Source organism: Ursus maritimus, assembly GCF_017311325.1.
Source record: "Ursus maritimus isolate PB19 chromosome X unlocalized genomic scaffold, ASM1731132v1 scaffold_X1, whole genome shotgun sequence".
NCBI lineage: Eukaryota > Metazoa > Chordata > Mammalia > Carnivora > Ursidae > Ursus > Ursus maritimus.
In genome coordinates, this window is record NW_024423319.1 from 6,020,998 (window position 1) to 6,045,575 (window position 24,578).

General features: G+C 40.6%; 1 protein-coding gene across 4 annotated transcripts in view; it reads right to left on the reverse strand.

Moving 5' to 3' along the window:
- Positions 1–6,784: 6,784 nt before the first annotated feature.
- The window catches only part of MBNL3 (muscleblind like splicing regulator 3), a 155,676-nt gene continuing 137,882 nt past the window's right edge, over positions 6,785–24,578 (reverse strand). For all 4 annotated transcript variants that reach the window (XM_040627465.1, XM_040627442.1, XM_040627449.1 and 1 more), the window contains 2 exons: positions 8,332–8,486; positions 6,785–6,953 (listed from right to left, as the gene is read on the reverse strand). In XM_040627465.1, coding sequence (XP_040483399.1) covers positions 6,933–6,953; positions 8,332–8,486 — 176 coding nt within the window. In that variant the 3' untranslated portion in view covers positions 6,785–6,932. The remainder of the gene's footprint in view (positions 6,954–8,331; positions 8,487–24,578) is intronic.

Consider the following 24,578-nt stretch of genomic DNA (forward strand, 5'->3'; position numbering starts at 1 on the left):
TATATATATATATATATATATCACTTCCCTTTGATGATCGAGTGCTTCTGTGCATGCCTGATTTTATGGCTTGCTAGGTCAGATAACACTCAGTTCATGACCAACAGCTCAGGTCTTATGGTAATTTGGTGGCCTGTGCTTAAGTATTCAGTCTCTACTAAGGTTCAGTTGCAGGTCAAGAGCTGTTACTCAAAGGGAAAGTGGTTATCTACAGAGGATAGCAGGACTTTGCTCCAAGATACTAAGGGTCTGTGCTGTAATTCACCTACAGAGACCTGTCAGAGGTTCCATATAGGGTCCCTAGATGCACTGACACTTCAAGAACCGTTGGATCTGCTAGGTCGTATGGCCCAAGTGGTGGACCTTGCATATCAGCCTGGACCTGTTGCAGATCCTTCTCTCGTTCTGGACTCCACTCAAAACTAGCAGCTTTTCAGATCTCTCAGTAAATGGGCCATAGGACAATCCAAATGAGGAATATGTTGCCTCCAATATCCGAAGAAGAAGGCCCACCAGGTGTTGTATGTCTTTTTGGTTGTGAGAGGGACCAGATGTAACAACTTATTCTTTATTTTTTTAAAAAAATTTTTATTATGTTATGTTAGTCACCATACAGTACATCCTTAGTTTTTGACGTAGTGTTCCATGATTCATTGTTTGTGTATAACACCCAGTGCACCATGCAATACATGCCCTCCTTAATACCCATCACCGGCCTATCCCATTCCCCCACCCCACTCCCCTCTGAAGCCCTCAGTTTGTTTCCCAGAGTTCATAGTCTCTTATGGTTCATTCCCCCTTCTGTTTACCCCCCCTTCATTCTTCCCTTCCTTCTCCTACCGATCTCCCTGCTATTCCTTATGTTCCATAAATGAGTGAATCCCTATGACAGTTGTCTTTCTCTGCTTGACTTATTTCACTTAGCATAATCTCCTCCAGTCCCGCCCATGTTGCTGCAAATGTTGGGTAATCGTTCCTTCTGATGGCTGAGTAATATTCCATTGTATATATGGACCACATTTTCTTTATCCATTCTTTAGAGGGGATATCTTGACATACCCCAAACCACTGGAAGCCTAGAAATTTCACTGAGATAGGAGATCCCTGAATTTTTGTTGAATTTATTTCCCACTTTCTATCAAAATATTGTTACATTGCATACCCAGTTACATAATTTGAAATCTGCTATCATCTATACCTTTGTTCCTCAAAACATAACGTCTTTTTTCCTCTGGCTGCTTTTAAGGTTTTTCTCTCTCTCACTGGTTTTGAGCAATTCAATTATGATGTGCCTTGCTCTCATTTTCTTCATATTTCATGTGTGAGGAGTTCATTGAGCTTCCTAGATCTGTGGGTTTATAGTTTTCTTTAAATTTGGAAATTTTCCAGCCATCAGTTTTTCAAATATTTTTCCTGCCCCCACCCCTCTGAGGCTCTGATTACATTTGTGTTAGGCCACTTGTAGCCCCAAGCCCACAAATGTTCTGTTCATTAAAACATTTTCTCCATGCATTTCATTTTAGATGGTTTCTTTTTGTTTTGTTTTGTTTTGTTTTTTGAAAGATTTTATTTATTTATTTGACAGAGAGAGACAGCCAGCGAGAGAGGGAACACAAGCAGGGGGAGTGGGAGAGGAAGAAGCAGGCTCCCAGAGGAAGAGCCTGACGTGGGGCTCGATCCCAGAACTCCGAGATCATGCCCTGAGCCGAAGGCAGATGCTTAATGACTGAGCCACCCAGGTGTCCCTCATTTTAGATGGTTTCTATTGTTATATATTCATATTCACTAATCTTCTCTTCTGCAATGTGTACTCTGCCATTAATCCCAATTCTGTGTATTTTTTCCTTTTAGACATTGTAGTTTTCATCTCTGGAAGTTCAATTTGTCTCTTTTTTAATATCTTTTATATCTCTACTTTGTGAATATATGAATATATGAAATGTAACATATACAAGTTCAAGATGAGCTAAGATAATTTGCAAGGAGACAATGATATATGTTTATGGAAATTTTTTCCTTAAACACCTATCCTTAAAATAAATACGGTAGACAAGCATGGAGCTTGGCTCTTCGGGGTGTAGTAGGATAAGTTCAAGCAAAAAGTCTTGGAAATGAATGCAAGAGTAAAAAGCAGAATAGACCAGTGTGAATTGCATGATAAGGGTGATAAACACAGGTAGATTCCAGAGTCAGGGACCAGGAAGAAATTGAATCTCAGTAGAAGCATGTTAAGAACAAGCAAAATTTCTTGGACACGGTGGGTGTTCATAGTTCATTTTTATGGACCAATGGCTGTGTGGTAGCCTCATGAGGTAAATAAACCCATTAATATCAAGAGCTAGTCAATTCATGTAAGCAAAACCCCACATATCCCAAATCTCTCCCTCTCCATGGCAGTTGAGCATTCGTACTCTTTGGTTCTAGCTTTCAACCACATTTATGAAAATCTGAACTTTAAGCAAATTAAAGACAGAAACGTATTTCATCAGCAGCTCACAATGACTAGCACAGCATTAACATTTAGTGAATACATGCTGAATCAAGTTTATTGCTCTGTATTATACTGATCTATGCATTCTTGTCTTTCTCACTAGAAGGGACCATTCGTATTTATTTTTTTACCCCCAGTTTCTAGCACCATGCCTGGAACTTCATGCATTCTTGATGGTTTCTTAATAAATGGTTTTCTGGATAAATGGAAAACCTTGGAAGTGCAGCGCAATGCTTTGTGAATCACATCAAGCAACACTGGTGGCAGGGTTTAACACTCTGCCAAGAGTCTAACCTAAAAATGTTCCCTCTGCCTCTTGAGGAGAGAGCTAAGGTTGATTTAAATAATAGGAGGGAGAATGGGATGACCTGAACCAGAATTTCCCCACCAGAGCTCAGGTGCCCAAAAGGGAGTGGAACCCATCTTATACTCAGCTGTTGTCACATTCTTCAAGTTCACTGATCTTTTCTTTTGTACATGTAGTAGGATATCAAGCTCATTCAGTGAGTTTCTCACTTAGATATTGTAATTTTCCATTATGGCAATAGTCCCATTTGTTTTTTTCCATATCTTCCATTTCTTTCCTCTTCATGTTCATGTTTTCCTTTCAGCATTTAAATGTATTTATAATTATAAATATTTATATTTATAATATTTTTCATTTTATCATCCCTGTAATTTCTGAGACTGTATGTATGGACTGGTTTTTTTCCCTGGCTACAGGTCACATTTTCCTGCCTCTTTTGTGTTAGTCATTTTTTATTGAATGGTGGACATCAAGAATATTAGCTTGTTGAGAGTCTGGATTTTGTTATGCTCCTTCAGAGTGTTGAAGTTTATTCTGGCAGGAAGCTAAGTTACTTGTGGATCATCTTGATCCTTTCAAGGTTTGTTTTAAATTTTGTTTGGGTGGTTCAAGTATAACCTCTAAACTAGTGTTAATTTAACTCACTAGAAACGCAAGACTCTTTTCGTTCTTTACTGAATGTTCCAGGTGTTCAGTATGGTCTCTCCATTTTAACTGGTTAGAACTTAGATGTCTCCTAGGCAGATTACAGCTCCTCAGTAGTTTCTCCTTGCCTTGGCCCGGTGAAGTTGCCCCATATGCATGGGCAGCTTTGTATGCAGCAAAAGACGCCCGAGGAGCCCAAGCAGTTTTCTGGGGCTTTTTCTCTGCATAGCTCCCTCTTCTCTGGTACTTTGTCCCATGATTCCACATGTCTCAGTTTCCATGAGCTTTAATCCGTGTCTTCTTGACTCAGTGAGACTTGCACACTTGAGTTTCCCCTCCATGAGCCAATGGTCTGGCAAGTACAAGCAGTCAGAAGCCTGAGGCAATCACAGGGCCCACCTTATTTATTTCCCATATCTAATGAATCACAGTCCTGTACTTTTTGTTGCCTAATGTTTGACATCTGTTGTTTCATATACTTTGTCCAGTTTTCTAATTATTTATGTAAAAGGTCAAATCTGCTGCCATTTATACTGTCATGGCCAGAAGGACTTTGTTCACCTTCAGAATTCATTGATCCATAAATTTTTATTCAATAGCTTCCATAGTCTCATCCTATGCTAAATCCCAAATGATATACAGAGGAGAAATAAAACAGCATTCCTGGCTTCAAGGAGCTTACAAATCCGCTAAAAGAAGAACAGGTATGAAGTCACTGTTCCATTTACTCAGAATGTTCTCTTTAATCTCACTTCATGCCTGGCCAACACCTGTTCATCTGGCTCAAATGCTACTTCCTACATGAGGCTATTCCTTGGGTAGAACCAACGAGGCTCTCCTTTGAAACTAACCATAGCCTATACATATTCTAGCCTTATTCTTTAAACACCTTCTTGTATTTGTTTATATATTTGTGTCTCTCACTTAAACAGTGAGATCCTCTAAGACAAGAGCCATGTGTTTTCCCTAGCTCCCAGACGAGTAACTAGCATGGAGCAGACATGCAAGGCAATGAATACCAGTTAAATAAGTGAATTAATGAGTAAATATTTGGATATGAGCTAATTAAAGCCCAATCAAGTGCTAAACAGTGATACTCTTATGTAAGAAAAATTGAACAAAAAGAGACCATGGAGAATTAGGAAAATCAGGCAAGGCTTTGGAAATGAAATGAATTGGTGTAGTAGGTAAAATAATGCCCTGTGCCAAAAAAAGATGTCTATGTCCTAATGTTTAGACTATGAATATACTGCCTTACATGGCAGCAGGGACTTTGCAGATATGTTTAAGTTAAGGGCCTTGAGGTGATGAAATTATCCTGGATTATCAAGGTAGGCCCAAGACAATCACAAGGGTTCTTAAGAGTATTAGAAGGAGATGAGATGATGAGAAGAAAAAAAAAATCCAGACCCACGCAGTGAGAGAAAGACTTGATCAACTATTGCTTGCATTAAAGATAGAGGAAAGGTAACATTAGCCAAAGAATTGGGGAAAGAGAAGCCTCTAGAAGGTATAAAAAGCAAGAAAAAGGACTCTCTCCCTATAGCCTCCAAAAAAGAACACAATCTTGTCAACATGTTGATTTTGGCCCAGTGAGACCCATTTGGTACTTCTGGCCTTCAGAACTGTAAGATAATAAATTGGTGGTGTTTGAAGCCACGGGGTTTGTGGTAATTTGTTACAGCAGCAATAGGAAACTAATAGAGTTGGACACAGAGGGCTGGGTTGAGTTTGCCTAGGCCTATAAAGGAATCTGGGCTGATGCAGGAATTGGAGACATGTGAGGAACATCCATGGGATTGCCACGGCAGCTGTTGGCAACTCAAATGGAATACTTGCGGACAACTGGAAATGAAAACGTAAGCAGAACTGATCCCCCAAAGTCATGCAGAGGGCAGGCATTGGCTTTGACAGACTTAAAATGCAGGCACACAGAGCAGCATTTCTATGTCCAGAGATTTCACTGAGGGCAAGAATAACTACTTTACTTCACTCTTTCTTCGGGGGAGTTTTCTCAATCCATTACAAAGATGAATTTTCTTGCAGCCAGTCTTCAAAAAGAAGTAGGCTCATGGAATATTCATTCATGTACTTATTCACTCCCTGAACAATATTGTTGAGCTACTACTGTTTTCACTACTGTAGACACGGTCCCTACCCTCTAGGAGACCATGTCTGGGAGGAAAGACAGATAACTTTAATATAAATATATGGGACAGGGTTCTTTGTCTTCTTAGATCTCATTTCTTCTTCTCTTTATTTCTAGTGGGGAGAGAGCTTTTAGCATAATGACGCATCAAAGTCTTGCAATTAAGGACACTTCAATATTAGCAAGAAGAAAAGGTCTTATGATTGCCCTATGCTAAAGGCTTTGAAAGACACATGCCTACTCCCAAAAGAGACGGTAAGGAGCCATTGGATAGAAGGATCCACCATCACTCCTCTCCTCATAATGAAGAATTCCCAGCTTTGACCACACTGAAAATTCCAGATCATTTGAAAAGCTGGGACCAGTTGTGGGGAGAAGAGGGAGATCAGGTGCTATCATCAGTAATGGGCTTTGATTGCACTGAAAGGAAAACCCATGGGTACCATCCTCTGGAATCTGAGTGTATTTATGATGGGCTACAACTTAGAAATGGGCTCTCCTTGCAAATAATGCCAAGACATTACCTAAAGCAAAATATGTCAAGTGTTATAAGAGTGGCCAAGTGACATGGTGGTTCCACATTAGTGTGGTCCGAGAAGTAACAAGCATGATTCCTAATCCCTCAAATATCTCTCCACTAAGAGCTCAGGACCTGAAATTCTACCATCAATACCTAAAACATTTGTCTTGCACATTTCTTTCTTTCCACATTATCTATTTGAGAGAGCAAGTGTCCTTAGTCTTAAAATTTTGGTGGAATAACAGATGGGACTAGCAGTAAGATAGAAGATGCGCCTCTTTGTTCTCATTTGAAAAGGCTCTGCTTTTCATCATTTACAGAGATCTCACTATTTACTGCTTCTGCTGTGGTCTTTGCTCTTCAGAATTCCCTGAATATGAGGCCGAATTCATGTGAAAATAGAATGCAACTGAATTTCTCTGTGCTAGATTCTGTGCAAAGGAGATTGCTGCTCAGGCTTTGGCTCAGTTGAAAGTAAATCTCATTCCTTGGGTGATAGATCCTGCTATTTTAACTGGCACAAAATTTTCATTTTGTGTACTTAAAGGAACAGGTCCCTGGATAAAGTCAGCTACTCACAAAAATTGTGGCCGTGACATGCACATTACGCAGCCAGAGTAGCGGTCAGGGTCTGCCAGAAATAGTGGGCTGGATGCTGGCAGTGGGGGCCGCTTTTGGTGCTTCTAGAATGAGCTTTATTCAGATTTTCCCATCAGAATTTCCTAGAACATTAATGCTCGTCCAGTCCCACATGCAAGTTTCTCTTTTCTCCTTCTCTTCAGGTGCGTATCTCCGGTGGCTCCTCTGGGGTGTTCTCTGCCTAAATGTTCCTCTGTGCTATCTGTGGGCAGAGGAAAGCAGCAGATTGTAGGGAGCAGCTCACAAAAAACCAGCAAGTGACCCTCACAGATACCCTCCCCAAGTCTCTTTCTCTTTCCATTCTCAGTTACATCAATCTTGGTCTAAGGGATCTAGGGCTGAGTTACATTATTAGACTAGATTGTCATTGGTCAAAGTTACTAAGTGACAGCAGCCAAGCAGAAGGTAACCAATAGCAAAACAGAGGAACGAGAGAGACAAATGAAAGATAGAGAAATGCCTTCAGAGGCCCATTGCTTTAGCCTTGCTGACTCAAAGCTTTCTTCTGGGTTAGGGACTTGAAGACAGGCTAGGGATAGTTTCAGAGATTGGGCATCAATGATCCCCAAACTTCATTTCCTTGCTTTGAAGCTCCTTTGTTTCCAAACAGAACCCACGAAGTGGCACCGTATAGAAGAAAGAGCATTTGTCTGGGGTTCAGAACACTGGGTTCTAATGTCTGGTTGAGCCATTACTTAGTTGTATGACTTTGAACGAACCCCTTCCAATTTCTGGGCCTCAGTTTCTCCTTCTGTAAAATGAGAGGAAGAGTAGGCTACATTGCTAAGGACCTTAAAATCTCTGACATTCCAAGAGTCAAAATAAAGCTCAAATTTTTGCTCTACCATTTGTATTTGACCTTGGGCAAATCACTTATCCTCTTTGAACTTAGTTTCTCCATCTATATAACAGGAGAGGCTGGACTCAGTTGTCACTAAGGCCCTGCCAATCCTGACATTCAATGCACCATTTCCCGAGGCCAGAGCCGGTGCTGACTATCTGTGACAAGGAAAATCCTCATCAAGCATTTTGGGAGCAGAAGGTTGTCTCTTGCTTCCTAGTGCATGTGCTCACGTGTTTGGCATAACTCATAGGGTGGGTCCAATTTTCTAACAGTTGCATTTTTGCATGTTTGATTTCTTGTTGGGACAAGTGTGCAATCCATTCTGCGAATGTAGTTAAACAGGCAGCTAGAGATTCTAGAGCTTCTAGTTCTCCCCCAAGAAGGAAAATACATTTGCATTGGGAGCTAGGTCCAGAGGGTTGCCTCCTGGCAGCTGGTGACTGCCTGGCAGGAGAATCAGTCCTGTGACCAGGTGAGCACCTCATCAGGTGTGCCCTGAGGAGTAGTGGAGGGGGACTTGCAATATGCCTCCTTCAGTGCTTGTCAGCATGCCTCTAATGCTCCCATTTAAAAGACATTCATTCGGTACATTCATTTGGTATTTGCAGATTTCTGTCAGATTGCAAAAAAGGTTGTTGCCTGGAGGCTGGCTGTAGCCTGCCAACAGAGCATACTTGGCCACACAGCTTTAAAGAAGATTCGAATTTGAATATCCTTAAGCAAAGCAATGTCTCACCTGTGAGCCATAATCTTCACCATTCTCTTTTGTATTACAGCGCACTGTTTGTGCCCCAGGATACTTTAATGCCAGTGATTCATGCAGATCCAGCGCTCTGCTCCTCACTTTGTAGCTCTTCCTCGGTTGGGAGTTCGTCACTTGGAAGGTTGAGCCTAGAAATACAGTAGTAGGTAGGAGCTGAAAGGTTTAAAGACACCTAATATGTTTCAATGCCTTCCCGAGTTCCAAGAAGGATTTTCTATCTAGGATTAACCTGCTTACCCTGCCTCAGCCCATCCAGAGGGTTTGAATCTATACCCCTCAGGGCCTGGAGCTCCCCATCATGGGTAACTTCTGACTTTGGCCCAGAGGCTTGAACAGCCTCTCCCAAAGCCAGTCCTGGCTGGGGAAGAGACCAACTGGCCATGGCCCCTGGCCACAGAAGCATTTCCCAGGCCTGACCTTTGGCCCCAGAGAGAGGAAGATGAAAAAGAACATTGAAAGATTGTTCCATGTTCGGTATCACTTGAACTTCTATTTAATTTCTCTGAGCTTGGAAAGAAGTCTCTGGAAATGCCTTGTGGACCTAAAGGTCAAATTTTCCTTGGAGTTAAAAGAACCCATTTAGGTCATGTGCAAAAATTTTCCTTTCAGTTTCCCACTTGCTGAACTGATGAACCTGTTTTTCCAGCTCTCCACCTCCAAGTTCCCTCCAAATCAGCCTGGAGACACTTGACAGGAGATCAACAGATTCTGCTAGTCTTGCTTCCCAAGCAAAGCTGTGGCTCGCCTCCTTCTCTAGAAAGGCAGGTCCGTAGGGGATGGGAAAGACTGAGCCTGGAATGCTTGCAGGAAAGTTGGTAATGGCATCAGAAGCTCACACTTCATGACCATTTGCGCAGCCCCTGACTCCTCCACTGCATCGGCATTTTCCTGGATAGGGCCGAGGAAAGCATGACTATTCCCCAGCACAGCAGGCCTGGAGAAACACCTAGCAGTCTAGAAAGTTTGTCCTTGGTGATTGGCACCCACCTCTACCTTCTAGCCGTGCTGCACTCTCTCCAAATTTCCCTCTCCAATCCCTTCACTCATCAGGAAAACATTCAGTGATGTTTCAAGTAGGAAGAAAACTGCACAATACATTGAATAGATTCGCATTAGGCTGGTCTCAATGCAAAAGAAAAGTTTGGGGTCTTCAAGAGCACAGCCCAACTCCCCAGGTAACTTTCCACCTAATCCCTATATATATATTCATCAAGGTTCCACCTCTGGCCACCTTTTCTTGTCGCCCTTTGTGCCTCGCACACTATCGTTCCATGATTCTAAGACATCGTGAATGGTAAGGCGTCACATCGGTCATAGCTTTACAAAACTTCATTGTAAGATGCATTCTCGTTTCGGAAATACTTAAAAGAGAGAAATGTTCCCTAATGTCAAGAAGATAAAGTATCACCCTTCTGCTGATACTCCCGAGCTTTAAAAAAAAATTATTTTAAAGATTTTATTTATCCATTTGTCAGAGAGAGAGAGAACGAGCACAAGCAGGGGGAACAGCAGGCAGAGGGAGAAGCAGACTCCCCATTGAGCTGGGAGCCTGATGCAGGACTCGATCCCAGGACCCCGGGATCATGATCTGAGCCGAAGGCAGACGCTTAACCGACTGAACCACCCAGGCGCCCCAAACACTTTTTCTTTTCATGCCAGTTAGTTAACACAGTGTTATGTGAGTTTCAGGTGTACAGCAGAGTGATCAACACTTCCGTGCAGCACCCAGTGCTCATCACAAGTGCCCTCCTTAATCCCCATCCCCCCTTCCCGCCTCCTCTCTGGTAACCGTAGGTTTGTTCTCTATAGTTAAAAGAGTCCGTTTCTTGGTTTGCCTCCCTTTCTTTTTTTTCGCCTTTGCTCATTTGTTTGGTTTCTTAAATTCCACATAGGAGTGAAATCATATGGTGTTTCTCTTTCTCTGACTGATACTCTTGAACTTTTATCTGCTCCTCTGACCCTTCTCTTGAAGTATGTATCTTAACCGTCCCCTGGAAGTCTTCATTTACCAACTGTTTACTGAGGACTTATCATGAGCCAGATACCGGTCCTGGGGATGCAATAGGAGATAAGACACATAAAGTCGGTACTTTCATGGGATTTGCCCTTTGAATGGTTAAAAACAGTCCAGAAAAAAGAACACGAATCAACCAATAATAGTAATCTTAATAATTGCTATGCAGAGAATGAGCCCCACTTCTAGAACGGAGAGTGACAAGAGGAGGGCTGTAATGAGGGTTAGCAAAGACTTTTCTGGTGAGAAAATGTTTGAACAGAGATCAGAATTATCAAAAGCAGACAGCTGTGGGGTGACCTGAGGAAGAGCGGTCCCCACGGAAGAAACAGCAATGTAAAGGTCTCGAGGTGGGAACATGTCTTGGCATGTTTGCGGAACATGAAGCAAGTCCATGGGACCGAAGGACAGTGAGCAGTAGTGGTTGTAGGGAAAGAGCGTAAGAAGTTTCGGTTTTATTCTAAGCAGTTTTTAGATAGGCATTATTAATGGTAGCCAAAAGGTAGAAAGAACTGAGATCTCCAGCCACTGATGAATGGATAGACAGCATACGGAGGAATAAAGTGCAGAAAGCTGCCACCTTGAAAACATGATGCTCAGTGAAAGAAGCTAGATGCAAAAGTTCACGTACTGTATGACTCCATTTATTTGAAATATCCAGAGTAGAGAAATCTATAGAGGCCGCAAGTAGATTAAGTGGTTGCTTCGGGCCAGGGCAGGGGGAATATGGGTGTGATAGCAAAAGTGTTCAGGATTTCTTCGCGAGGTGATGACAATGTTCTAAAATCGACTGGGATGATGCCCAATTCTGTGGAGATACTAAAAACCATTGAATTGCACACTTCGAGTGGGTGAACTGTGTGGTTAGTGAATTATATCTCAGTAAAACTGGAGTTCCCTCTGCTTGCGCTGGAGACAAGAAAGTCGGGCGCAGCTTGATTGATTCGCTCAGGGCTTGCATTCCTGAGCCTAGAAACATTGGTTTCACATACTTCTGTCCAGTTTTCTAGTTGTTTATGGTGGGGCAGCAAGTTTGGTACCAATTACTTCACCACGGTAGAAGCAGAAACCTTCTCCGTATGATTATTTTTCAAAGTGTTATTTTCTTTTTTCTTTTTAAAAAAAGATTGATTTATTTATTTGAGAGAGAGAGAGTGAGCAGGGGGAGGGGCAGAGAGAGAGAGAAAAACCTGAAGCCGACTTCCCCGCTCAACGTGGAGCCGTACATGGGGCTCGATCCCAGGACATTGAGATCATGACCTGAGCCAAAATCAAGAGCTAGCTGCTTAACTGACTGAGCCACCCAGGCGCCCCTCAAAGTTTTATTTTTAGAGCGCATTCCTAACCTGTTTTTTTCTGGTCTCTGTGATTTTCTTATGTTCAAATCATATCTATTCTTCGAGACTCAGGGAATGCTATCTCCTTGATGCAACCTTTCGTATACCTCTCTCTTGCTTGCCAGAGTGGGCTTAGGCATTCCTTCATTTACTCAGTGCAAAACTAAAGAGTCATGTAACGAGCACTTTCTGTGTTCAGGCACTGTGATAAACTCTGAAGATACAGAAATACAAAGTCTCTCTTCTTTAAAAACTCCCATTTCACCAAGAGTGGAAGGCCATATTGTGATAATATTGTGGAAGGACGCCAAGTCCACTGAGGAATCAAGATACAGAGGGTTTCTCAGCTATGGATAATAGCTGGGAGAGGCGGAAGGGAAGAATGTTCCAGATAGAAGGAATAGCATGTGCTCTTAGCACTTTCGGCTTTGTATTCTCAATGTCCGTGCAAATCTGACCCACACCATTACGTCCAGTCTCCATTGCCTGATAAGCTGCTGGAGCCCAGGGATTGGGTTTTGTTTATCACCCTCCCCTCCCCAGCACACACGCTGTTCATAGTATGAGCACATAGTAACTACTTAGTAAATATCTGCGGTACAAAACTGGAATAGCTTATTTCACCATGACAAAACTATAGTCAGAAAATGACTTGGAAATGTCAACTGCTCTCACATAGGGTACACCACTGCGTTCCAGGGAGAGATTTACTGCTCCCCTGAGCCTCACAGATCCCTAGGACATCAAGGCATCCTTTTTTTGGCATACAGAAAGAAGCATCTCCTATACACAGCAGAGAAATGGTATCCATGCTTTGGCTACTGCAGAATTTGCAATGGCTTCAGAAATTCCCTGTAAAACATCTGTAAACCATGTCTGCAGGAAGCTCTCCAGCAGGCATATTGTCCTAGGTCAAAATGAATCTGGTGGGCAGGACTGATAATCTGGCTACACAGATCAATTCTTGTATTTCTGTCCTAATTATCCACGTGATTGCCTGAATCCTTCACTTGGTTTCCGACATGACTTCAGTGCATGTGTAATATTTGTGCTTGTTGGCTCCCCAGTGGCAACCGACAGTCTGATTGGTGTGTTGCACTGGAAAGGGGACTGTATACCTGGGTTCTGTGTTCAGCTCTGCAAGTCACATCACCTCTGAGTCTCTTTCAGAGTGAAGAGAATACTTCAAAGCTCATTAGTTATGTTCATGCCTCACATTTGATGTGAAAATGTCTTTAAATCATATAAAGTGCTTCAAGATGTTTGAAGATTGAGTAGTATATTATTATATTATAAATACAATATATTGTTATATATTTTATGCATGTATTGTACATTGTATTTTAATATATGATTATTATATAATATTATATTTGTATAATATACACTATATAATATAGTATATAATTCTAGTAGATAGTATGTAATGTTATGGTATATATTCATATTACATTATTTTGATATATATTTAATGTATATTATATATACATGTTTATATACTTGTATATACATACACAGATAATATACATATATGTTATATGTATTATATATTAATAAATTAAGTTTATATATAATTATATATAATATATAATAATATATATGATATATATTATAATATATAATATATTTTTAAAATATACAAAATATATACAAAAATTATATACAAAATATATAATGTAAAATATACAGTATGTAATAATATAATACAATATATTATTATAACATTGTTAATGTTAATATATATTATTTTCTTATATATAATTGATTATATATCATTAAACATTATATATGATATACAATATTATGTGTATTAAATTATTATAAATATCATATAAAATTAATTCAATTACTTTTTATATAATTATCATATATGAATTATATATCAGTAATTACATATTTATTCCACATTAATTAAATATATAAAATATTTATAATAATACACACATATAATATATAATACAGTATATATAATATGTAATTATATATAACATAAAGTGTCTAATAATATTAATAGTATATAATGATATAATATTATTTTAATAATAAAGATAATATATATATTTTAATATGGGCATTAGTAGAGACAATATAGTGTGGTAGAAAAATTAGTAGCCTTCTGGTTGTGACTCTGTAGAAATTAGCTTTGTACGCTTGAGCAAGTCATTTTCTTCCTTTGAGCCTTAGTTTCTTCATCTTTACTGTGGGCCGTTTCTGGGTCCCTTAACTGAAATGCTGTTGTCAACTAGGCTACGAAAGTGGCCTAGTTGAAGTCCAACCTTTTTGGATGTCCAGATGCAATGTTTAGATGTTGAGGTCCAACATTTCAGCTCTTATGTGATAACCTAAGGTCCCGACAAGGAAGATGGAAAGTGGGAGGTCGAGACACATTGGGCTAAACCCAAAGATCCAGCTAAGAATGATGACAGACCTGTCTAGGGAGGAGAAAGAGGTGATTCTGAACATTAGGTTTGGAAGCTCGATATTATTTCTCTGGAAAGGTAGGGCACAATATCCAAGATGGAGGATAGGAATACTTATGTCCACACTTGCCCTACACAAGCAAGGGAATTACATTAAGGCCATCACCAGAATAATGGGCAAAGTTTGGCTGGAGGCTTCCCCACACAGATATGAATAACCTAGTGACACTGTTTTGAGGAACATTGAGAGGGCCAGTTAGAGTCAGTCCCTGTGACAGCATTCCCAGAAATAACACTTCTCAGAAGGGATGACTATTGGGAATTTTGATGGTGACAAGAAGCATTGGAAGGTTCAGGGGCAGTTGGCACCAATAGCAGCAATATAAAAAAAAAAACAGTCCACGTGAAACAGACAATAAAAAGACATTGCTTAGCAATGGTGGGGGGGAACTCCATGCCATACCTGTAAGAGATTATCCACTGTGTCTTTGCCCCCTCCCCAAGCCCCCAGCCGTCTGGAAATGTCATTGCTTAATCTTTGTGTTCCACTGTCACTTAAAGCCAGAATCCTTTGATCTGTCCTGTTCATGAGATCCTATATCATGACATATAATACTCCTGACAAAAACATTTTTATTAAATTTGTTTTCTGGGGCTTTAGCCATTGCACTAAAATCCAATCCCAATATACCAATAATTTTTTTAAAAAAATCTATTATCAGTATGCTTTTACAGTTACAGTAAAATTTGCACTCAATAGCATTATTACAATTTTCCCTTATTCAGAGGGTATATTTGGTTCATGTTGTGAAGCCGAGGAAGCAAAGAAGTAAATAAAATTATTGCCATCAACACTACTGCAATTTTTTCTCTCCTTAAAACCCACTGCCCGTGATACATACGGCAACAGATTGCCTGTAAACACATAAAAACCCTTCTTGGAAAATGTGAGCTTCTGTTTCTATCATGTGAAACCTATGTCCCTTGATAGGATAACTGATGACAAAGATGGTAGGAAAGGGTGAGAAGGCCTACCTTTGTGCATTCTACACCAGCACCCCGTGGACATGTGACCATGAACAGTGGCCTGACTTCTTTTAGCTTCTCAAGATCGAGTGACCCAGACTACAGTTTGCTCTGGCAGGAGCAAGTGCATGATGGACTCCTGCCCACTCTTAATTAATCTTTCCTTTTACAAAATGATCCTTTGGGATGGAAGTTTAATGGGATAGTGAATTGGCCCAAGAGTGTTTATGCCTGTTACACGTTCTTGCTAGTCTTCGTTCCCGTGGTTCCTGAGCAGCTGAGTGTCTGAACATCATCTGGTTCTCCTTCCCATACACCTGCAGTGGGATCATCTGTATGGAGATGGCTAGTTTGGGGAGTTGATTTTTGTAATCCAAGCAAGAATTGGGCTATTCCACACAGGGAACATTAGACAAGAAAGTCAGTCAATACTAATACCAAAGTCCAGAAAGCCAGTGGCAACATGAGGGCTGAGGTTTAGTATCAGCGGGAGACAGCCAGTGGAAAACAAGCCAGTGGGTCCTACTGGGGTCTTCAGTCATAGCCTTGCAGGTAGTAGATGCATGGTGTGTGGGTTCATTGGGTTGGCCTTGGCCCCTGAGCATCTAAAGGCCTTCTTATTTCAATTCTGTATATCTACTGCCTGGCAAGCGTCCACTCACCAGACACAACACAAGGACCTTGGGAAGGAATAAAAAAGACTCATTTTAAATGAGGTCCCTTTCACTGTTTTCTGTCAATAGTCAAACCTATGAATCAATACCTTAGTTCTCAACTTGCCCATTTCTCTCTCCATCCCGAAACTTGTTTCAGTTTCAAGAGCTAAAATAATAACTTTTTTTTGTGGAATGGCCCTTTATTTTGAAAGACTCTTTTACATTTAAACTCTTAGGGGCTTATGAAATATTTATTTCTAGTTCATACTCTTCTCAGAGAAAACACGGATCGAAAAGAGCTAAGCAGCAATAAAGCCAGGAAGAAGGAAACCCCATTTCCCTTCTATCGTGTTGGAGGCCACTGAAAAATGGATTTAGAAAACTTGCCACAAGGTTTTCATAGAGTTGACTCTAGATAAAGTTTTTATTAAACCTGGCTCACAAATACTGAAACCCAAAAGGGGGAATGGATTAGACACAATTTTCAAATGTTGTATGCCAAGAAAATAATCCGTAGATGTGTGAATGATGTGACTTTGTGCAGAGAAGTGAATATATAAGCTTTAAGTACAGACTGAGGTTAAGTTAATCAGTATAAGTAAGACATGCTTCTCCGTGGCATTCGAGATTTAGGAACAGTCAAACGCTTTAACACAAGCTCAGTGATATTTGGCTTTGAGCCCCACATAAACTACAACCATCATAGGCCTCTCGTTTTCCCTTATAACCCATGGGGCTCTTTCTTGGTGCAAACTCTCTCTAGTTTTGCTCTTGCTCTGCTGGTCACCACTTTGAGGTTCTTTTTTTTTTTTTAAGATTTTATTTATTTGAGAGAGAGAGAGAGAGAGAACGAGCAGGGGGAAGGGCAGAGGGAGAGGGAGAAGCAGACTCCCCGCTGAGCAGGGAGCCCGATGCGGGACTTGACACGGGACTCGATCCCAGGACCCTGGAATCATGACCCAAGCCAAAGGCAGACGCTTAACCGACTGAGCCACCCAGGTGCCCCAGTTTGAGGTTCTACTTCTAAGGTTCTATTTCTATGTCTGAGGACCATTACAGTCCTTCAGTGACTTCAGATTCCTTGGTCAAAAGGGATTGTGTAGCATTTGAAAGACTACAAATTTTAAGCTCCTTCTGTCCGCCCTTCACCCCCGAGTGCCTCTGAACTTTGTGGTCTTCTTTGAGGAACATTAGAGCAGTTCATCATGAACTGTCTGTGGGGACATTTTGGTGGCACCTAGCCGTGCTGCCTCAGGAATATTCCTTCCATCCTCTCTCATCTGGAACCGTAATATAGGATGTTTTGACTTTCTTTCCTCATAGCAAGTGACCTAAGGGCGCCATTTCATCTTCCTTCCAGAGGTCTTGGTGAAAAGTCTTTTTGTGAATTGCTCTTCAGTGTTTAAATCCCCTTTTCCATCTTTTCCAGGGAATAGATTGCAAATCAGAGTCTATTTGGCTGTCCCTAATATTCTTAAGTTACTAATGTAGTTTTCAAATCAGGCTCACACAAGAGCCTTGCTGTAGACTCCCTGCTATAGACTCTTACAATCCCTATGAAGTTTTCACACTTACCCAAGATCTTTCATTTGAATGATGACCTTGAGAGCATTCTTTTAATATCAACATCCACTGTGAACCCAGCTCTTTGGCATAAGTAGCTACTCAAATATTTGCCGAATGAATCAATCAATGATAAAATGATGGAAGGAAGGAACGATTGAAACAGATTTCGAAGTGCTGAACAGTACTGAACAGGCAGTAGAAGTGAACGAGGACAATGGCTCACTTTGGGGTTCATCCTTCCCTATCCTTCTGTGTTTGTGTTTGTTTTTTTAAAAGCATGGTACTGATAGCCTACTGTTAAACTTCTAGTTAATAGGTATGCTCTACCCTCCCTAAGAGGCAGTTGCTGTTTCAAAGCTGACAGTGTTTCTGGTAAATTAAAAAGTTTTCTTGAGGGGCATCTGGGTGGCTCAGTCGGTTAAGCATCTGCCTCCGACTCAGGTCATGATCCTTGGGTACAGAGATTGAGCCCTGCCTCGGGCTCCCTGCTCAGTGGGGAGTCTTCTTGTCCCTCTCCCTGCCCCTCCTTCCTGTTCATGCTTTCTCTCTCTCTCTCTCTCTCTCTCTCTCTCTGGCTCTACTCTCTCTCCCAGATAAATAAATAAAATCTTAAAAAAAGTTTTCTTGATCCAAATCATTAGCCACTCTGTCAGTCTTGAATTTGAGACCATAATCACTCCCTGAATTCAAGAATGTGACTCACATGTTCCACCCCTGGTTTATGATGCCAGGCCTAAGGGACTAAAATCCTAGATTAGAAATATGGCAAAAGACAATTTCAGCAAGGTCAAGGTCACTCTATGTCCTGATCCCGTACCTTGATTATTTTACCATCTCTTTATAAAGGCCACTGAGTTGAGGCTGAAGAGAAGCAAAGGGATATTTATCATCTCAGCCTACGTTCCTGAGGGCCAGGGAGGTGTGGACCTCATGCTTTTCTGCTATTTTGACTTCCTCCAGATACATCATAGCTTCTGAAACACCAGGGGTAAATTCGGATTGCTGATGCTGTCTGGCAATGGATACTCAGCATTATCCTAAGAACATAATAGCATGTTTGCCCAAGAATTACTTGCCCTGTATGTTCGGGTCATGTCTGCTCAATATTCATTTCTTCCTTTTTTCTTAACAGAGCTCTTTATTCAGGGCAGCCCCACTCCCCTCCCCCTGCAGCATAGGGGGCCGTTTCAGAGTTCCAGCCTGTTAAATGGAAACAGAAATCTAATAGATAAGGCTACTGAGAAAGCTGTTTAGAAACTCTGCTATCATACACATTTTTGCCTTTGCTCTTTCCCCCTTTTCCTTGTCGGGGAAAATGAATGCAGTGCCTGGAGCTACAAGAGCTATCTTAAACCCAGAGGGAAAATCAGACAAATAGCAGGAATGGCAGGAAAAGAAGATTGGAGGCAGGACTGATCTTGAGCAACTAAACCAACCCCGGGCTGCCGACCACCAAACTCCTTGTAAGGGGAGAAGGAGAAAACCATTACTTGCAGCCAAACACCCTAAGTGATATCGTCTCTTTAACTCTGCCAAAGGGCCCTCGTCAGGGCACGTTTCCACCATGTGAAGTTCTCATCTTCTCCCACCTGTAGAGGAGGCCCTGTTGAGTGTTTCCATGACTGTCTCAGTTACTGTGATTTTTCCTCTTTTCATCCCTCTTCTTCCACACATAGTTTTGGTTTTAATTGGAAGAGGTCAAGAGGCACGCATGAACCTCGCCCTGAAGTCGAGGGGAAACTAACCCCAACCTAATATACAGACTTCCGTTATCTCTGGCAAAGTCAAAAAACAGTGATTTGAAGGAGAAGGTACCGCCTGTAGAAAAAGTTTGTGTTGGCCTGCTCAGTGTTTTAAGACATTTGAATCCATTGCTGGCAATTAAAAATCAGAATATTTTTCATAATATCTGGATATCCAGAATCTCATGAAAAATCCAATGAACTGACAGGACTGGACCCTCGTGGCAACAGCTGAGTATGTAGCAGCTTCCCCATTTAGAAGGAAGCATGTGCTCTCCAGATTAACCCAGGCCTAGCCCTCTTCAACATGGCCACTGGCTGCTGACTGACTTGCCCACAGCTGGTAGCAAGGGGTGGGCTGCACTGGGCGATGTGCACGTGGCTGCATCTTCAACATGGGGTGGCCAGATTTGTCAAACTTATTGAACTATGTATTTTCAATGTGTGCATGTTATTGTTTCTAAGTTATACTTTAAAAAGTTGTTTTGGAAAAGGATGGAATGTTGAACAGAATAGATGGTAAGCATGCCTGTCAATCTAAGCAAGCATTTTATGTAAGAAATATCAATCGTGTCTGATTGATTGGCCTATAAAAAGGACAAAAATAAAATGCTGGATCAAATGGCATCTAAGTTGTTATTGAGGTTGGCAGGGATGGGAAGAGGGTTGCTTGGTGTTAGAATGTACTAACATCCATGTTTTGTTTGGGAGAAAGAGTAAAGTATTATTATGTTTTTTAAGATTTTGTTTTTTTTAAGTAATTTCTACTCAATGTGGGGCTTGAACTCAGAACCCCGAGGTCAAGATCCAGCCAGCCTCCCCATAAAGTATTATTTTTAACTTTAGGCTGTGTCATGAAACAAAATTTCAAGGATGACCACTGAGAGAATATTATCTGATGTATAAATTGCAAACTGTTACAGGAAAAGAGAATAGAATATGAAAAGAACAAAATACAAGAATTGGGTTGTAACTTAATAAGGGGGAGAAAGAGAGAGAGAATTAGAGGGAGGTATCGAAAGAGAAGTTTGAACAGAGATAAACCAGTAAGATGATAGAGACAAGTCCAGATATATCAATAATCTCGAGAAGTAAACACCTCCAGGAAGGGTTGAAATGATAGATTACCGAAAAGTACACCCGGAAAAACAAAAATGTACCAGGTAAAACAGTGAACAAAAAGAAAGCTAGGATAGCAATATTACTAAAGAATAAAAAAAGACTAAGACAAAAAACATTGTTATGGATAGAACGGATAACTGCAGAATAAAAGGCTAACTTGACTCAAAATACATAGCAATTCTTAACTTGTTTTCATATGTATATGGCCCTGAAAAGGCAGTAATGGAAGGCTAAAGAAAAAAACAATAGGAAACAAATAGCAGGATGCCTGGATGGCTCGGTGGGTTAAGTGTCTGACTTCAGCTCAGGTCATGATCCTAGGGTAATGGGATCAAGTCCCATGTCGGGCTCCCTGCTCAGTGGGGAGCCTGCCCAAGTGATTGCACTACCCAGGCCCCAGAAAATGTCAGCTCTTCTTAGATACAGAAGAAAGGTAGGGCAAACCACTGCCTCCAGGATTGAAGAGACAAAAAGACAAAAACAAGGAATGGTGGCTTACGAGAGCAGACTCCTGAGTGACACTGCTGTGGGACACAGTGCCAGGGGAGGAAAATCGGAACTGTAGTGAACAAATTGCCGGAGGAGGCTCAGTGTAGACAAGTCTGAGAGTTCAAAAGTCCAGGGGAACCTAGTCCTAGAGGGGGGCCCCATGCTTCTGTGAGTTTTATGTCCAGGAGCTCAACCAGGTTCTCACAGAAAATATTGGGAGAAAAAGTTCTATGTGCTTCTGTCAGGGGCAGAGGAAAAGGAGCCATTTTGAAACATGCCAGATATTCTGTTTTTCTTAACAAGGCCTGCCCTCAAGGGAACTAGTTAACAGGAGCCTAACCTGCTGGCATATTATCAGAGCCTAAGTGATCTGGGTGAATGGGAATACCCAGCCACATCCCCCTCTAGGGAACCTGTTCCCTCTAAGTGAGGAGCACCTGTGGAGTTCACAGTCATGAGAGGCAAGGGCTCCCCGAAAGACTGAGAATTAATCATAGGACTATAGAATGCCTCCCTGTTCCTCACACCTCCCCACAGTGTTACTAAGGGCCTATTTACCACTGTTCTTTTTATCTGGTACATCACGTCTGAATAGAAAAGGAAACGACAAAGCATACCAAGGGGCAAATACACAATTTGAAGTGACAGAACCAGACATGGCAGCGATACTGGAATTATCAGATGAGGAGTTTAAAACAACAATGAAAACTATACTAACAGATAAGTTAGGCAGCATGCAAGGACAGATGGGCAATGTAAACAAAGAGACGGAAATTCTAAGCAAGAAGCAAAAAGAAGTGGTAGAGATAAAAAAAATGGAAACAGAAATCAAGAATGCCTTTGATGGGCTTATTATTAGACTGGACATGGCTGAGGAAAGAATCTTTGAGCTTGAGGGTATCTCAGAAGAAACTTCCAAAATTGAAAATCAAAGAGAACAAAGACTTAAAAAAAAAAAAAAGAACAGAATATCCCAGGACTGAGAAACAGCTAAAAAAGGGGTACAGGCAGGGGCTCCTGGGGGCTCAGTTGGTTAAGCATCAACTCTTGATTTCGGCTCAGGTCATGATCTGAGTCATGCGATCAAGCCCTTCGATGGACTGCACACTGAGCGCGGAGCCTGCTTGGGATTCTCTCTCTCCCTCTCCCTCTGCCCCCCCCATGCGCTTTCTCTCTCAAATAAATAAATAAATCTTTAAAAAAAGGTGTAACTTGCAGAATAGCAATACCAGAGGGAAAAGAAAGAGAGTAAAAGGGATAGAAAAAATATTTGAAATGTAATGACTGCGGATTTCTCCAAATTAATGTCAGGCACCAAACTGCAGATCATGGAAGCTTAGAGAACACTAAGCAGGATAGATGCCCGAAAAAAGACATCCAAGGGGTCTTATTTTCAAACTCTAGAAAATCATATATGAAGAAAAATTCCTGAAAAAACCCAGAGGAAAAACAAATGCCTCACGTATAGAAGAGTAAGTATATGAAGTATATCTGACTTCTCAGAAACCATGCAAGCAAGAAGGAGGAAGCGAAACATTTAAGGGTTGGAAGAGGACACCTGGGTGGCTGTCGGTTGAGTGTCTGCCTTCGGCTCAGGTCATGATCTCAGGGTTCTGGGATTGAGTCCCTGCATCGGGGTCCCTGCTCAGGGGGAGCCTGCTTCTCCCTCTCCCTCTATTGCTCCCCTTGCTTGTGCTCTCTCTCTCTGACAAATAAATAAAATCTTTTAAAAATCTAAAAAAATAAAGTGTTGGGAGAAAGAACCCACCAACCTAGAATTCTGTGCCCTGTGACATTGCACTTCTAAAGTGAAGGAGAAATGAATGCTTTCTTGGACAAATATAAATGGAAGAAATCTGTTGCCGCTAGACCTACCTTGCATTAAATGTTAAAAGTTCTTTAGAGGAGGGAAATACTATAATCAATATAAAATAATAGAGAGCCCATAAAAGAGATTCATGTATAAATGGGATCTTGGTATCTGACAGAGGCATTGAAATCATTGGATAAGGAAGATTTCATTGTTTGATAAATGGACTGGTTATCCATATGGAGAATGAAATAAATCCATTACTTCGTACCCTACAGCTAAATAAATTCCATATGGATTAAGGATTGAGATGTGAAAAAAATGAAATGGATGAAACAAAACCGTTTTTATTTGCAATTCACTTTTTTTAACATAGAAAGCAGAACGAATCAATGTGCAAATTATCACAAATAATGATAAGAGTTTGGCAATGTGGCTCATGATACGATCAGCATATAAATGTAACTGTATATAGTCTAGCAACAAACAGAAAGCGTAACTGTTTTAAAGGCACCATTTATACTAGCTAAAAAACTGCCTAGGTCCTTCGGAATATGTATAACAAAGATATGCTAGATATCCATGGTAAAATTTCTGAACCTGCATTTAAAGATACTGAGGAAAGCCTAAGGAAATGGAGATTTATTACATGTCTATGAATTTCATGTTTATGTTCCCGCACTTGTAGAAGAAAACTATGGACAAATATCTTTATGATCTCAGGCTAGGTTAGACTCGACCCAAATAAACTACTAATCCTAAAAACAAAGTTTGATAAATTCAATGACACTAAAATGGAGACTTTTTCTTTATAAGAATATACCATAAAGCCAGTGAAAAGACAAACCATAAATAGGGAGAGGATATTTGGAACATGTATAATATACAAAGTTTTGGTGTATTAGGGAAAATATTTCTACAAATCGGGAAGAAAATCAGAAAGAAAGGTAGTGGACAAAATCAGGGAGGGAGAGAGGAGAAGGACAAAATAGGCACTTCAAATTAGCAGAAACATGAGTGGCAATTTAAAAATATGAGAATTTGTCCTCTCTCATTAGCAATCTGAGAAATGAAAATCAAGACCTCAATAAGCTGCCATTTTACAATTATCTGATTGGCAGTGATGAAATTGTCTGCAATCGCAAGTATTGGAGAGGATGCAGAGTAATGGGAACTCTTGCGCAGTGCTGTTCATGTTATAAATTGGTACACTCTGATTGAAAAATAATTTGGCTTTATCATCGAAGGTGAAGATTCGCACAATCTTCTACCCAGAAATTCTATTCCTTAGTTTTTACCTTAAAGCAGCACATTGCAATTGAAATCTAACATGATACACAAATTCAGGCCAAAGTGTGATTTTTAATATTCTTGGAGCTATGTTAAAAAGTTTAAAAATATATATATATATATATAATAGTATATATATATATATAATAGTATATATATATATAATAGTATATATATATATGGTAGCTTATATATATATATAGTATATACATACTTTATATATAGTAATTCAATAATATATTTAACTTATAAAATGTAGCCACTGCTTTTCAATATGTAATCAATATAAAAATTATCAGTGAGATATTTTACATCCTTCATTTTGCAGTAATTCTTTGAAATTCAGGGCATATTTTATACTTACAGCATATTATTCTTTTTTAAAGAATTTTTATTTTATTTGTTTATTTGTATTATTATTGTATTATTTTTATTTTTGAGAGAGAGAGAGTGGGGAGGGAGGAACAGAGGGAGAGGGAGAGAATCTTTTTTTTTTGAAGATTTTATTTATTTATTCAATAGAGATAGAGACAGCCAGCGAGAGACGGAACACAAGCAGGGGGAGTGGGAGAGGAAGAAGCAGGCTCATAGCGGAGGAGCCTGATGTGGGGCTTGATCCCATAACGCCGGGATCACGCCCTGAGCCGAAGGCAGACACTTAACCACTGTGCCACTCAGGCGCCCCCGAGAGGGAGAGAATCTTAAGCAGACTCTGTGCTAAGTGTGGCATCCGACGCAGGGCTCTATC